The sequence below is a fragment of the Lacerta agilis genome, chromosome 1 (genome assembly GCF_009819535.1).
Source record: "Lacerta agilis isolate rLacAgi1 chromosome 1, rLacAgi1.pri, whole genome shotgun sequence".
Taxonomy (NCBI): domain Eukaryota; kingdom Metazoa; phylum Chordata; class Lepidosauria; order Squamata; family Lacertidae; genus Lacerta; species Lacerta agilis.
In genome coordinates, this window is record NC_046312.1 from 74,270,032 (window position 1) to 74,287,217 (window position 17,186).

The 17,186-nt window shown below is 41.7% G+C and overlaps 1 protein-coding gene across 2 annotated transcripts in view; it reads left to right on the plus strand.

Moving 5' to 3' along the window:
* Positions 1-17,186, plus strand: part of CHID1 (chitinase domain containing 1) — an 89,437-nt gene that overhangs the window by 27,358 nt on the left and 44,893 nt on the right. For both annotated transcript variants that reach the window (XM_033155427.1, XM_033155436.1), the window contains exons 9-10: positions 10,158-10,259; positions 12,662-12,817. In XM_033155427.1, coding sequence (XP_033011318.1) covers positions 10,158-10,259; positions 12,662-12,817 — 258 coding nt within the window. The remainder of the gene's footprint in view (positions 1-10,157; positions 10,260-12,661; positions 12,818-17,186) is intronic.

Genomic DNA, 17,186 nt, shown 5'->3' on the forward strand with positions numbered 1-17,186 from the left:
TGCCTGTATACCCAAAATGTACTGCCCTGACTAATAGGTCTACAAATCTATGTATTGGACGGTGGGGAAGGCTTGCATGTTTGCCCCACTTTGATCCCTCACAAGTTCTTTCTGAATGCCAGAAAAGGGCTTCAAATGTTTGGCACAGGAGCATTGTTAGGAGGTGACTCGGGAGATCCAAGCCCTGGGTCTCCTACTCCTTCCCCTTAATTTTTTTTTAAACTTTGCAGATTGGATAACTGAGTGCACTATGAACTGCAGTGCTGGTGAGACCCCTCTGTTTACCATCTTAATTTCTTAATATAGACACCTATAGATATAAAGTAGCATATGCAATTTTTTTAATGGAAATTGGAGTCATGGATCTGTGCTTTTAGGTGCTTAGCCACACTCTTACTCTTTGGAGCCTCTTCCTTTAGTCAAAAGATAACTGGGGGCGGGGGCGGGGGGAGATAGCGTGTTTTTAATATTCTGTTGGGAGCCGGCCAGAGTGGCTCGGGAAACCCAGCCAGATGAGCGGGGTATAAATAATATCTATCTATCTATCTATCTATCTATCTATCTATCTATAACTTTATGCCTGGTGTGGAGGTAGTGGATAAAGAGAAGTTTCTTACATATAATTCCTTTTGCTCAGCACCATAGAATCAGAAGATGCAAAAGAATAAATGAAGTCAAGCTAGTAAATAAACACCATGTATTTCTACAACATGGATATGATTTTTATTTATTTATTACCGATAATAAGTCTTAAGGCCTGTGGAATATACAGTAATATTCAAACAATGTTATGTGGCTTTACGACACTGAAATGCAGACATGGTGTACAATATCATAAACACAGTGTTCCAAAATATCTAGCTGTGCTGACTGGATAATGTCTTTCAAATGAGGGCTGGTTTTTGACAGAGTCAGGATTGTTTTTGGTGGGGAGGCACAGGAGCAAGGAGAGAAGACCACTTCTCACAGTTGTTGTTGTTCAGTCGTGTCCGACTCTTCATGACCCCATGGACCAGAGCATGTCAGGCACGCCTATCCTTCACTGCCTCTCGCAGTTTGGCCAAACTCATGTTAGTAGCTTCGAGAACACTGTCCAACCATCTCATACTCTGTCGTCCCCTTCTCCTTGTGCCCTCCATCTTTCCCAACATCAGGATCTTTTCTAGGGAGTCTTCTCTTCTCATGAGGTGGCCAAAGTACTGGAGCCTTAACTTCAGGATCTGTCCTTCTAGTGAGCACTCAGGGCTGATTTCTTTGAGAATGGATAGGTTTGATCTTCTTGCAGTCCATGGGACTCTCAAGAGTCTCCTCCAGCACCATAATTCAAAAGCATCAATTCTTCGGCGATCAACCTTCTTTTATGGTCCAGCTCTCACTTCCGTACATTACTACTGGGAAAACCATAGCTTTAACTATACGGACCTTTGTCGGCAAGGTGATGTCTTTGCTTTTTAAGATGCTGTCTAGGTTTGTCATTGCTTTTCTCCCAAGAAGCAGGCGTCTTCTAATTTCATGACTGCTGTCACCATCTGCATTGATCATGGAGCCCAAGAAAGTGAAATCTCTCTGCCTCCATTTCTTCCCCTTCTATTTGGCAGGAGGTGATGGGACCAGTGGCCATGATCTTTGTTTTTTTGATGTTGAGCTTCAGACCATATTTTGCGCTCTCCTCTTTCACCCTCATTAAAAGGTTCTTTAATTCCTCCTCCCTTTCTGCTTCTCACAGTGCATCATTGTTTTAGCGAATTCACTGCCGCAAGTTGTGGAGATGGTCATTTGTTCAGATAGATTTAAAAGGGAATTTGACCAAATGTATGGAGGAGAGGTGTACCAATAGCAGTCACGATGGCTGTGCGGAATCTCCAGATGGCAGTAGTATACCACTGAGGAATATCAGAAGGAGATAGCTACTGCCTTCATGCTCCACTTCTAGCCTTCCAGAGGAATCTGGGTATGCATTGTGGGAAGTTGAAAGCAGGATTGAATTGACCTTTTGGCATGGTCCAGCAGGCCTGCTCTTACATTTTAACATTAATGGTTGTATTTGTCGCTGCTGTTTTTATTTCATAAAATTCACACACTGCTTGATTGTGAAAAACCTCAAAGTGTTTTACAAAAGATTTACCAGTAAGTCTGCATGCAATTCAGAAGAACGGGTTGCAGTCCTATGGCTGTACCCATATATAGCAGGGTGACTTTGAGTCATGGCGATTGTTATGGCTCATGAAATGTCCCTTCATGCATGTACACAGCAATTTGTATGCACATTATGTGTATTTTAGATTACCGGATAAACTGAGGATATTTCAGCTGGAGAAACTAAGCACCAGCTATCTTATGGGCTTAATCACTTATACGAATGAGACCCTTCAAATCAGCATAGAATATTCACAGAAAATTAGGCCTTCTCTTTAGGTGTGTTTGAAAAAGGAGACTAAAATCAGCTGAAATTATGTTAAAAGCCTGTATGGAAGAGCAGCAGGTAATGTTCATCTCTCTCTTTTCTCTTCCATGCTGAATTGCTTTAGTTTTATGCTCACTATTTTAAAGTGTATTTGGGTAATATCAGAAATGGAAACTTTTTTGCCTCTTAGATGAAGTCATCCGCTTGGTAGCATGCAGAGCTTTTCTTCCCTCTTCACCAAAGGGCATCTGTTTCGTTGTCATCTTTCTTTTAAAATTTTCAGATGAGCTCCAAATGGGCAGAGGCAGCAGTTAAGGAGCAAGGTTAATTCCATGTACGAAGCTGCTGAGCTATTACATTGTATTAAGCAATCTCATTTTATACCGTGCATGCCCTCAGATAACTGTCCCCTGTATAATGGTGGTTTTGGGAATGTCATGAGTCAGATAATTCATAGGTGGTTTGCTTCCAAAGTGAAGATTGCACTCTCCTGTTGAGCAGCAACTCCCCACCTTTTTTTGCATTAATCTTTGACTCCACTTTCAAAAAACACAAACATTTCAGTGAAAGGGTATATTTCATCATAGGGTATAATGATATCTTCAATGTATCCCACATATAGTTTTGCTATTCAAGCCCATTGACTCAGTTTTTCATTCTGTATCTTATGGTATCACTTTTAGAGAGGAAATTGCTTGGCTTTTGTGGAAAAAGCCCGACACATATTCTACACATACTCTTCTGTCTTTAAACTAATTATTCCCTTGGTTTTCTTTTTTTAATAAAAGGTTGATCCAATTATTCCCTAGCTGTAAAAAAAGAAAAGAAAAAGGTTGGTCTAATCAGGTTTAAAGACCAATTAGATATAGAGGTCAATGAAATTTGCCCAGCAGAAATTCCTTACCAAGTGTTTTCCTGTTTTGAAATTGTGTATTATTTTTTGCTAGGTACCAGTAAAGCGATTAGTTTGATTCCCTGTGAGAGTTTCCTCTCTTCCCCACCACCTGCCTCTCATTTTACCAGCCATGTCTGAGCCAGTTTTTCTCAAATGCTTTTAAGATCAGCTTCCTGGGTTGTCTTTTCTACCCCCAACCCTGTACAGTAATAACCAACTATTTGTTACATCGGTAAATGTGCTAATACCTTTGCACAAAGCTGTGCAATGTACTGTTCCCACAAGGAATTGTTAACTTCGAGCCCTGGACTAACACTGGCATTAGAAAAGGAAACTGAATTGGATACCTCAAAGCCCTCCTAAAACCATATCAAAACAGATCAGCAGCTGTTCCCAAATAAGCTGGAAATGATGGGGCAAGTAGGAAAAGCAGGTACTCCCACAATTCAACATAGTTTACTGAGTGTCCTGTGCTAAGGGGCATTCAGCCCTCCTGTGTCTTGGTTGGTAGGGGGAGGGCCCATCTGCCTTCACATCCTTCCCTTTCCTCAGTTCCTGACCCGCTTCCCACAGGGTTCCATGCCAGGACAGCTGGGTTGCACTTTAGACCTGGGTCACCAAACATTTTGGGCCTGACACATTTGCAAACCAGAAAAACTGTTGTGGGCATCATACCGACTGCAGCCAAGCACATACCACACTGGTTATATTGGCTACAAGCCGAATTTCAGTAGGGTAAGGCGAGGGGAACCTGTGGGCTCCATGGAAGGCCTTTGTGGGTGCATGTGCACTCACAGGCATGGCACTGACAACCCCTGCTTTAGATTTTGTTAGCATCTCATCTTTTAATTGCAGTGGCATTTGTGGAGAGCTGAGTGACACATTAACCGGGTCGAAACAAAATAAAAATTAAAAATATTCCTTCCAGTAGCACCTTAGACACCAACTAAGTTTGTTACTGGCATGAGCTTTCGTGTGCATGCACACTTCTTCAGATTAACCGGGTATATCTACATGGGCAGTTTATACAAAACTGCTCCCTAAGTAAGCTCCATCTCGTTAGGGCACTTCAATTTAGGATTGATACAGATGGCTCTCTAACGGTGTGATGGCAAATTCCAATTAATTTGCATGCCAGCTGCAGCTTGGAGTGATCCACTGTATGCATAGTTTTTTTGGGGGGGGTGGTTTTTTTTTTTTTTTGGTAGCCCAGTGCATATCCAAAGGTGGTTTGCAGCAGTCCTTAAGCTATCTGGCTACACATTTGGCAGCTACTTCACATAAAGCGCTCAGAGCGGGTGCCAGTGGTGCAAGAACTGAGGCGATCTGAACTAGGTGTGAGAGCTTTGGCACTCACATATTCAGATAAAAGATAGTTCAAGTTTTCTCAGGGAAATTGGCCGATGTGTCTTTATGCCTGATGGAGATAGACTGACAGTTGTGACCTTGGTGATGTTGCTGGTCTGAACACTGGCCATTGTGACCACATGCTAATTCTGTCTGCCTGAAGAAGCGAGAGACTGGTAGTCACTGTGTCCTTATGCTGTTGCTGCTGGCCTAAAGACTAGCCATGAAGACCACATGCCAATGTAGTTATTGATATTTTTTAAACTGCCCTTACACCCAAATGTCTCCAGGGTGCTATACAGATGTAATTAATAAGATACAGTATGCCAATCCTAATCACATAATCCAGGATGGGGAAACTGTGGCCCACCAGATGTTGTTTGACTCTTAACTCCCACCAGCCCTAACCAGCATGTTCAGTAGCAAGGGATGATGGGATTTGTAATGCATCAAAACGTATGGAGAGCCAGAGGTTTCCTACGCTTGACAAGGGAATATTAAGTTAGAGTACGTCATTTGCTTTGCACCTAGAGGCAGTATTGGTCTGAACTAAATAATGTTCAGAGAGCTAAAATAAAAGCTCATTATTCATGTGACTCATCTGATGAGCATTATTGAAAATATTTTTTCTCTTCAACCCAGAGAGGAAAAACAAGATATCTGGGATCCTTATGTGTGTACTGCAAGTAATTAGTGTAATCAATAATAGAGTAGGTGGGGAAGAGTTACTTAGGTTACAAGTTGCTTATTAAAATATTTTCCTTGGCTTAACAAAGATGCATCCCATCTTCATTAAATGCTATGCTCCTCTAACCTTTGTAAAGTGATATAATGCACAATAAAATGCAGTGCATGATAAAGGGAAGCTATATTCCTCTCCTGCCCCCGCTCTGAAATGATAACAATATATTCATTGCAAATGCATATTGCCATGTTTGGGGGAAGAAATTGTTTTGCCTCTAGGCACTTAGATTGTTGTAACATAACAGATGCCCTTCATTTTACACATTCATACAGTGCTTGCCATTTAAATGTGCAGCAAATGCCAGATAACTGCTATGAAGACTGATGGGTGCAAGTAAGTCCCGGAAGGGGTGACTGCTTTTAATTTATGTTTGAACTCCTGTTGGGAAAGTGCTGCTCCTTAATATGACAACTAAATTATTGGTTCTTGGAACATGAGGTGGCTGCAGCGTACATGAAAAGAAAGTAGTCACTCGCACGTTAAACTCTTGTCAGAGGCAAATTGCCTTTGTTGCCACTGTGTTCTTTATATTCGGGGCTTGCTGACCTGACTGAAAAATGTCACTCAGACATATTTTTAGTTCAGCATCGTTGCACATACCTTTTCAGCCCAATGAGATGACAGTGCAAAATTGCATTTGTGTTACCCTTTAAGCAGATAAGTGGTTTTTAGCTTCTAATGCAGTGCCTCAGCTGGTTGAAAGTTCTGGTTCCCCAGCCCCTCAAACCTTTCTCATTTAGCTAATTTATATTTCGAGGCTACCAGTAGGCTTTGGGGCCTCTTTTGTAACTATTAAAAATATACCTGCCCTAAAATTTGTTTGCTTTTAAGGTACAGCGGGAGTCCTGATGGTTTTTTCTATCACTGGCTAAGATGTCTGTTTCTCTGGATTTATTTTTGGGGCTGATTTCTACATCATAGTACAGTTTATGACACCACGAAATGGGAACACTTAGTTTTAAAGTGGCTTGTATTCTTGTCCCCAACTTTTCATGCGAAAGTGCTTCTTTCTTACTGCGACTTCTGTAATTAAAGATCATTCGATGCAGCACTTACAAGATTGATCCGTCAGCACAAGCATTTGAATGGCACAATTGTAATATTAATGATGATCTTTCTGCTTGCCCAATGGAATGGTCACCCTTTTCTCTCCTCCCCCTCCCCCCATGAGTTGTTTTGGGGGTTCTCCCAACCCAATGGGTGGGGGAAGCTCCCTTGTGCTAGCAGGAGTCCTTACACTGGCTTCCACTAGCAGAATGCGTAAGTTGAATCCAGCTCCAAGTGCTTATATTGTAGCTTTCCTACTATTAGTCAAAGTATTTCCTATTATTGTCATGGGACATGTATGTTTAAAGCTCAGAATGCCCATTGAGAGGCTGTAGATGGGATCAGGGTTGTGCTGTGGGAAGAGGAAATTAACAATTCCATGCCTGCTTCCCCCCCAAATTTTCCTTTCCTTTCCCAACTGCTGTTGTTTGCTCCATGGGTTAAAGCATTTAGGCACCATATAGGTATGTACCCATAATTACTATCATGGATTGCAATCTCTGTGTTCAAATACCTTTCTTGTACCATTTAAAAACATTTATATAGAAGAAAAGTAATTGATAATGTTTAAGAAATCTTTAGCTCAACGAACCATGGTTTTTCTTGGGTGACTGGTTATCTTGTAATGATCTGAAATGTCCTCTTCTATGGTTTTCACTATTTAACATTTGACTTCAGATACCTGTTAGAAGGAAGCTGACCTGAACCAAACTAATATCCAGTCTGCATATTGCACAGAATGAGGAGGCTGACTAGACCTATTCAGGCATATGGTACCAATGGGTACTGAATGCATGAGGGGGGTAGTGAGAATGCATACTGTTGGCCCTGCCCCTAAGCACGTCTACATCTCCCAAACATGCACCCCTGCTGCTATGTGTTTGGCTTCATTTTGAAGGGGGGCTATGTGGATACAGATGTATGTGCATGGGGCTTCCTATATTACATTTTACAATTAGTAGGGAAAGGTGCCAGCCACCTGTAATTAAATATTATCATTAATAATCCAATTTTGACATTCTGTAAGCAGTTGCTGGTTGTAGCAGTTGCAGACTGCATGTCTCCTGTCTCACATGGCCTGTTACGCAAGAATAATAATAGATGTGCCGTGTAATTCTATGCATGTTTATTTGGGGATACATTCTCCTTGTTTTCAGTGGTGGTGCTTTCTCTGAGGAAAGTGTCCTTAGAAATGCAGCTTTTAATCACTTGTCCTGGTTTGCTTTTTTAAAATGGTGCTTCATGACTAAATTAACATCTCTGGAGACTGGCTGTGAAGAAGAATTGTATAAGAATTAAATGATTCCAAAGGGTTAGATTTTATTTTAATAGCAGCTTAGGTCTGATGTTTCCGTGCTGGAACCCTTTAATTGAACAAGGCAAAAAATTCAAATGTGTTTGTGTAAACAGAAGACTGGTAATGTGCTTGTTTTCTATTAATTTAATGTCAGTTTCTGACTGTTTCTATATTCAGTAGAAAAACTGGTGCTTTGCTTCTGCTCTGGTCTGTTAGCTTGTATTGTGTTCTGAATCTATTGTGAATGCACTTGGATAATTTCTTTTTTAAAAAGAAGCTCAGTTTCAAGGAACATAGCATGTTTATGTATTAGAAATATACTGACAGTGTAGATACTTCAAAAGTGGGTAATGTGGAACAGTGCTGCATTTCTACTGAGTGTGTGCGCGCATGTTTGCCTAGGGAGCAAACTGGACACAATACCATTCACACAATTAGCAATTTCATGAATGGGTTTCTAATAAGTAAATTGTGTGTGTGTGTGTGTGTGTAGGGGGGAAAAGATCCAGATCGGACCGTGGCTGGGTTTGGGTAAAGGGGCTTTAAACATTTGCCCCAGGGTTAGCATTCCAATGTGACTCTTATCCTCCCCCCCCCCCCCCGTTTGCATTGGAAAGAAAAATTCTATTAACATAAATGGAAACTTCCCTTCCAGTGCAAACAGCAAGTATGGAGGGGCCCCTGCCTGCTATTTTCTCTGCACTGAAAATGCCATTCACACTGTTGCGACTGTAGTTACACTGGCTGCCAATTTGATGCTGAGCTAAGGGATACCTAAAATATTATCTCAACCCTTATATCAATCACTGCAATCGGCAGGAGAAGTCTGCACAATGTAAAGAATTGGACCTTTACCATTGTGGCACCTCCTCTTTGGAATTCCCTCCCATTACAGATTTGACAGGCGTTGCTTCTGTTGTCTTTTTGGCACCTGTTAAATACATTTTTTTCTTTCAACAAACCTTTTATCCCACCCTGTTTCTGTATTGGATTTAAATTTGTTTGTGTACATATGGAATTGTTTTGATTATTTTATTTTATTTTTTGTCTTCACTGTGAAACCTCTTCAGGATATTTTATGGGACGCATTTCATTACTCGAACCAAATAAATAAATAAATACTTCAGTGAGCAGCATTACATCTAGTTCCATCTTGAGGCTGCAGCGCGACACAGTTTTTCGGGAGCAAGCCAAAAAAGTGGCAGTGGCAAGAGTACAAGTCTTATGGGTTATGTTGGCCTGGGTGGGGAAGGCAGAATGCAAGTGTCTGATTGGACCACATCAGTGTGGGTTTTTCCTGGCACTTGACAGATTTCCCATGCTTTGCATTGAGGGTTTCGGGTTTCAGCATTATGGTTTGTGCCTTTAGCACTGTGATGTTTAGAAGAGTATATTATTTATTACATTATTGTATTCTGATGTCTCAAAATGTTGATTTGTCCTGAGCCTTTGGGAAAGGTTGGGATTCATTTCCATTTGAATGTAAGCTTTGTCCAGAGGTAACCAAAACATTAACCAGTGCCCTCATTTTAAGGCTGCAATGACCAAGAAAGTGCTGTGGCTGAGGCTAGTGGTTCAGTGGTACTAGCATGATATTTTAACTACTGCAAGGGAATTGTGATTCCATCACAGTTGGATATAGAGGTGCAAATATTTAGAACCAGGATGTAAAATACTTCCAAGTGCAGAAGCAAAGTCATCTGATCTTCTTTCTTCTGCTTCCCCTTCCACCAAAGCTCAGGATTTCCAGACAAGAACCCCAGTAATATATGTTGCTCTGGAACTTGAGCACATTCTCTCTAAGTTCCCAGTTTCCCCATAAAATGCTCTAACCCTTCCTGGCCAAGACATTTAGAAGCTTGTTTCATACCCAAAGAAGAGTTACAGATGTCCCAGTTAACTTCAGTTGGGTTCAGGCCTAAGTGGATGGGGAAAAAAATATTCTCTATGCCAGGGGCAAAGCCATTTCCAGAATTTCTCAAAGTCCATGTGAGGAACAAATGGAGGGTGGGGGTAATACACTTCCTTCAAATCCCTCCTCAAAGCCCATGTTTTCTGTGAAACGTTTGGCAACCTGCTAGTTACCATGTTGAACTGTAAATGAGGGACAATACTATTGGAGTTCCCATGCTTGTGGACTTCCCATAGGCATCTGATAGGCACTGTGAGAACAGGATGCTGGACTAGATGAGCCTTTGGTCTGATCCAGCCCAGTCTCTCACTATGTTCTTATGCAACTGAAACTACTGCATCTTTGTTCCCAGCTTACCCTACTTCTGTTGATTCCCCTGTGTCAAATGTAAAGAATGCATGCTCCTCAGGGCAGAGACGGGTCCTCTTGTACTCTGTAAAGCACCAGGCATGCTGACGACCTTGTATAAATAAACATCTCTCTCTGTCTGTCTGTCTCTCTCTCTCTCAGAACCAATCAGCTGGGAAGTTTCACAAAGAAAGAATTTGATCAGCTAGCCCCAATAGTGGACAGCTTCAGCCTCATGACATATGATTATTCAGCACCACAACGGTAAGGCAATGACGGTGGAAAACAGTAGTACACTGAACTGGACTTTAGGGATGTAGTAGTGACATCAGGAAACCTACCTGGAGTTCACAGAAATCCCAATTAATCAGTACCATTTAGAAGAGCAGTGGGCAGATGCCAGGCTTTATTTATTTATTTTACTTAATTATTATATTTATTTATTTATGTTATACTTCTCCCCACCTCAGCATTTCATTTGAAAATGCATTATAAATATATTGGGCAGTACCTACCATTGGCCTTACTCAAGAGTAGACCCATTGAAATCAATGGACAGGTTTCTTGTCTGTTAATTTCAGTTGGTCTAGTATGAGTATGGTTTCCATTGGCTTCCATTCTTTTTGGCTTGCCCGTATTAGCTTTTCTTATATCTGTTTTTGGATTGGCAAATAAGCCTCTAAAATCCCTGTCCAATATGGCTTCTGAGGATGAAGAACTAAAAAAAGGAATCTTGCATTTTACATTTTCTCCCTCTTTGCTTTGAAACAGTTCTGACAGTTGCTCTCTATACACCCTATATTTTCTTCCCACTTTATCAAATGGTGTCTTAAGGATTTGTATCTAGTTATCTCAACTGTCAGTTTGAAGTGTGTGCACAAGATAAGGGAAATCATCCAGTGGCTTGTCCAAGAAATGTACAAACAGAATTCCATATTACATAGAATGTACTGCTTTTTTCCTTTAGGAGTTGTATAATTTCAGATGCCTTCCACCAATGATAGGCATATTGAAAAGAGGCAAGGAAAATGTTACAACAGAAGGCAAACTGTCAAGGATGCAAGGATCCTTTCTTTAAAAAAGAAAAAACCAATAGCAACACTTTACTTGAATTGGCTGAAGCGAACTTGGAAATACAAATATAAAATGATATGTTTGGAACATAGAAAAAATGTATGTGTGAAGAATGCTGGACCTATGTTTGTGTACATCTATATATTTTGGAAAGCTGTTTGCTATGCATTTGGACTCATGTTGAGATATTGTAACTAAATTTTGCATGATGGTGCCTGTGATCAAGTTTTTTGTCTGTGTTCTGATACAATTAAATTCAATTTTTAATTGAAACGACAGACGGACCCTTTCAAAACTACACTGATTTTAACTAATGATTTCAGAAGGGCACTGATTTTGGGGGTTTCTTACACTTCCTGAGCAATGGATTTTGAACTTTTTGTCAGACCGCTCTCAGAGGGTTAGAGTAGTGTCTTATATGTCCACAGCCTTTAGCCTTAACATCGGCTCCCCACAGGGTTGTGTGTTGAGTCCCCTGCTCTATACCCTCTATACGTATGATTGTACAGCTACCCATCTTAGCAACAAAATCAACAAGTTTGCTGATGACACCACTGTGGTGGGGCTCATTTCCAAGGGGGATGAGTCTGCCTATCGGGATGAGATGGATCGGCTCTGTGGTTGGTGCGGAGAAAATAATTTGGTCCTTAATATCGCTAAGACCAAGGAACTGGTAGTGGACTACAGGAAAAAAATGGCGGACATTCAGCCCTTGTATATTGGTGGGAACCGGGTGGAGAGGGTGGCTGCATTCAAGTTTCTGGATGTTACTATCGAGCTGGGTATGACCTGGAGTGCTAATACTATTGCTCAGGTAAAGAAGGCCCAGCAGAGACTTTATTTCCTCAGACTTTTAAAGAAGAACAATCTGAGTGAGCGACTGCTGGTGTCCTTCTATCGAGGCAGCATAGAGAGCATTCTTACATACTGTATCTGTGCTTGGTTTGCCAGTTGCACAGTCACCAACAGGAAAATGCTCCAGAAGGTCATAACCACAGCCCAAAAGATTATCCGTCATCCTCTCCCATCTTTGGATGAACTATATAGCTCCCGTTGTCTCCGAAAAGCAAACAACATTTTACAGGATTCATCTCATCCTGGATATAGTCTGTTTGCACGGTTGCCTTCGGGCAAGAGATACAGAACAATTAAATCAAGAACGAATAGACCAAAAAAAAAAAGTTTTTAACCAAGAGCTATAACTATTTTAAATGCTGTAACCAAATGATATGATCTTTGGGGAGTTGTGATGGATGGTATGTATGTGTATGTGTGGCTGTAAATGTGGGGTGGCATTCAATTTCATTGTACTATGTACAATGACAATAAAGTATCTATCTATCTATCTATCTATCTATCTATCTATCTATCTATAGAGCGAGATGAATGATTGCTGCCAGTCAGTGTAGGCAATACTGAGCTTGATGGACCAATGGGCCTGACTTCTATGTTCCTTTCTCCTAGCAAGCAATGTAATTTGTTTTGGGGATTATGGATCTCCTTAGAGCAAAGGTTTGGTTTAAGATGCTTTTGCTTCTTTTTGGAACCTGTCCCTTGACATCATATTTTATTTCTTTGCTGTTGATTTCCAGGCCTGGCCCTAATTCCCCTCTACCTTGGATGCGGGCGTGTGTTCAAATGCTGGATCCAGAAGCCAAGTGGAGAAGTAAAATTCTTCTGGGACTGAATTTTTATGGCATGGACTACTCTGCACTCAGCGCTTCTGGGGAGCCAATAATTGGAAACAAGTAAGGTTTCTAGAAAGCTGCTTTTTGTTATTATTTTTGTCTTGAGTGAAAATTGGGGCTAGGTTAGATGTGGGAGAGCCACCTGATTGCATGTTTTTATTGATTATTATTATTTAGAAAAATTTCAGCTACTCTTCATTGCAGTTTTGATACCAGGGTGTGTTAAAAGAATACTGGAGTCAATTCTACAACAGTAAGCTTATTCAAAACAAAGCAAAACACCACCAAATCAACTAACCCTCTAGGTCTTTACATTGGTGGAATAGGCTTTAAAGCATTACTTAAGGTGTTGCCCAACTTAGATTCTCACCTGGAGTTAGATAATTCAGTGAATATTGGCACTTAATGGAACTGAAAGTCATAGCACAAATACGGGGAGAAGTTAGTCAAGAAGTTAGTGAAGAAAAGTGCCTAGAACAACAAATTTGGGATTGGGGGCTGCTGTTACACCCTACACTCCCCATTATATATGCAAACACAGCAAACAAATGGAAATAATGGGGTTTCTTCCTATCTGGTCCCTTCTTTTGAACCCCATGCCTCTTTGGCACATTTTCCCACCCAGGGGCTCTGTACATTCTACCTGTTTCCACTCTCGTCCACATTTTCAGAAACCCACAGTGTTTTATGAGTTAATGTGCACCCCAGTTTGAGCAGCAGATATCTTGTGGGAGGCGGGACATTCCACACTTTAAAAGGAGGGAGCAGCTTTGGAGAGAGGGAGAGTGTGTGGTGACTGGAAGGAGGAGGGTGTGGGGCCAGAATAGTGGTGGGTAGGTTGAAGATGAGTATGTGATGCCGAAAGAAAGAGTTTACGCTGTAATGAAATTAAGCTTATAAACGATTGAATTACTGAAACCGTTATGTTCTGAAAGAAATAATGACTTGCTTTTGTTGACCCAAGAGAAAATCGTCGTTTATTTGGTCCAGCGAGTTATGTATGCTCATGAGGAAGTGAACTCAGGGAAAAGACAAAACTGACCTGCAGGGTGATAGTTTGTGTCTTGGAATTTCACTGAGGGGGGGGCTAGTGGGCAGAAACCTTGGTAATGCCACAGAGTTGCTAAGAGGGCTTAGCTAACTGATACAGTGGGGGATCCAGAGAGAGACCCTGAACGGTAGGTAAAGAGGAGTTTACCCCCCGAAGCCCAGAGCAGAGGATATAACCGGCCACGCCAGCTGGACCAGAAAACTCCCGTTACTAAGAGATTCCCAGATTATAAATAAAAGGGGATTGACATCACAGACAGACCTCAGAGGGACAGGTGGGGTGGATTGAAATTTGACCCGGAACACCTGATTAGAAATTCACTTAGTAACAAGGGGAGAGTCTGAAGGGGAGGTTCGTCGCAAACCCCATGCCTCTTTGGCACATTTTCCCACCCAGGGGCTCTGTACATTCTATCTGTCTCCACTCTCGTCTGTATCTTTTCTGTCTACTCCTGCTCTGCCCCCTCTCCTTCGGCTACCCTGCCCCCTGGGCTTTCTGTTTCTTAACCTTCTCCCTAGGCCCATGTTCCAGCCCCTAACACATCATTGCCCAATGTGTATGTCTTTATTCTCTTGCCTGATGTGCATAATTATGGCAAGTGCGAGACTGTATAGAATTAGTTTGGAATTAAGATCTGGCAATGGGCTAAGGGATAAACAGCGTTGTCACTGAGTCCTGGACTGGGCTTGTAATAATATGGTCATAATGCTGTGGAATTCTTCAGCCTTTCCTTCTCTTAGCACAGGAGCAGCTTTAATAATATGGAAAGTTATTTCTGCAGCAGATGAAATGAAGCTCGTAAGTGTAGACATTTCCAGCTGAATATTCAGCACATGGATAGCATATTCATGCACTAGACAATAATTTATTATGTATCAGCTTTGGAAATTGTAGCCCTCTTCATACCAGCACAGATACACAGCAACACTCATGAGCTTAAATATGTCCTTTGCACTTCTGAATACCTCTACTGGGATTGCCACTATAGTGGCCACAAGCACACATGGTCTTGCAGGGGCCTTCCATGGCTCCTACCAGGTTCCTTTGTTCCCTCTTCTCATCGAGGAGACCACATAATAAGAGTCCTGAAAGACCTACATTGGCTCCAGGTACGTTTTCGAGCACAATTCAAAGTGTTGGTGCTGACCTGTGAAGCCCTAAATGGCCTTGGCCCTGTATACCTGAAGGAATGTCTCCACACCCATCGTTCTGCCCAGACACTGAGGTCCAGCTCCAAGGGCCTTCTGGTGGTTCCCTCCCCGCAAGAAGCAAAGCTACAGGGAACCAGGCAGAGGGTATTCTCGGTAGTGGCGCCCGCCCTGTGGAACGCCTTCCCACCAGATGTCAAGGAAATAAACAACTATCTGATTTTTAGAAGACATCTGAAGGTAGCTCTGTTTAGGGAAGTTTTTAATGTTTGATGTTTATCGCTTTTTTAATGTTCTGTTGGGAGCTGCCCAGAGTAGCTGGGCGAACCCAGTCAGATGGGTGGGGTATAAATCATCGTCATCGTCATCATCACCCCCACCCACCCCCCACCCTTAAGGTCAGCTTGAAATAAGCATTTGGTTGTAGCCAGTGGAATGGGTCGTGGTGTGTGCTTGGCTGCGGTTTGTGTGTGTGGTGCTCACAACAGTCTCTCTGGTTTGCAAATATTCCTGGGCCCAAAAAGGTTGGCAATCCCTAGTTGATAGTGCCTTGCCTGCCCTATCTACCACATAGCTAAAATGCCTTTAATTTGAGCAATATTGTGATCAGACATTTTCTGAAATACTTTGAAAGACTGGGTAAACTGCTCAGTCACACACATGTATTTTGTGCCTAGTGTTGAACTTTACTGAGCTATGTGATAAAACATTTTTGGTGAGAAAGCCATTCCCAGCTGTCAGGGGTGTGTTCCTGCCTTTCCACCTTAATTCCAGTTCCCTCTCCTTCCTAACTGCAGAATCTGCAATATATTTTTTTAAAGGTTTTTCTGAAGTCCTCCAGTTAAATATAACAAAGCGTAACTATTTGCCCTATGAAACTAAGAGAGAAGCACATCAAACGTTTCATAGATTAACTTCAGTGAAAGTGCAAATGTAATAGCTCCTTTTGTGTCAATGAGGACATATTGAAATATCTTCAAAACTGACTCTAAAATCAGGCCGTGTGCCCTTAACTTCTTTAAAAGAATCTTGAGTAGGTCTTTTATGTCGGTTTACACACTAAAGAAGGTTTGATATAATAAATTGTAAGTTGAAAATTTAAGAGATTTGACATTGAATTGTGCTGTTCAAAGACAAAGGAAGATTCTTTGCAAACTATGTAAGGATGCAGAATTCCACTGAGAGCTTTATTGGCCGCCTGCCATGCTGTAAATAGTGGGTAATAAAAAGTGATACTTAGAAAGGCTAGAGGTGAGAGCTTCCCTGCAAATTATGGTAATGAAGAATGTTAAAGGTATAGCTGCAAGTGACCTTAGTGGGGCGGAGAACAGTACCCCCCAATGTTTGTGGGGGTGGTGAGCAGATGTACCAGTAAAATTATTAGGTGTGGCTTGCTTGCAGCAATGGCTTGTTTACAGCAACATATCTGTGGGGAGATACGGATGTGTTAGCAAGGTCATTGATTGAAATGATATATTGACTGGTGTCAAAATAGAGTTAAATTGCATAATACTTTTCTTTTCATGTTAGAATAAGTAGACACAGCTTGTTTCCTAGGAGCAAACCCCACTGAACTCATTGGGAGTTAGTGTTGGATCGTTATGCTTAGGATTGTGCTAACAGGTGAGGCTTAGTGAAAGCAGCTGGCTAGGCAGAGTGGCCCATTTGCATATTCACACTGATTGGTTGTTTTCAGCCCTGTGCAGTGAATGAAGTCATTGAATAATGCTGTTGGGGATATTTTTGCTAGCTGCATCTTATTCAAAACCAGAAGACATTTGGCACCACAACTAGCAATTTTGGCAAACAAGATGAGGATAGAGAAATTTGTATGGTTGATGAAATAGATGCCAGAGGGCAGGGACTCTTGACACCACCGCTGTAGAACAGCAGGTGCACAATCATTCTTGAGTCTTCCCAGGTTTTGTCAATCACTTCTACAGAGAGCAGATATTGGTAACACTTGTATTATCCACATACTTAGACTTTCTGAGAGGTTGTTGTTGCTGCATCTATTGCCTTTGCCTCTTGTGTACAACTTGGTATACAGGCAAGGGCTCTTAAATATGTCTATCGCATGTGAATAGCAAGGGAGGTTTTGCCAGAGACTTAACCATTTGGCTGCATATTGGCAGGCACAACACTGCAGCTGAGTTCATAGAGAACATACGAAAAGCCCTGCTGGATCAGGCCACAAGGGCATCTCCTCCAGCTTCATGTTCTCATGGTG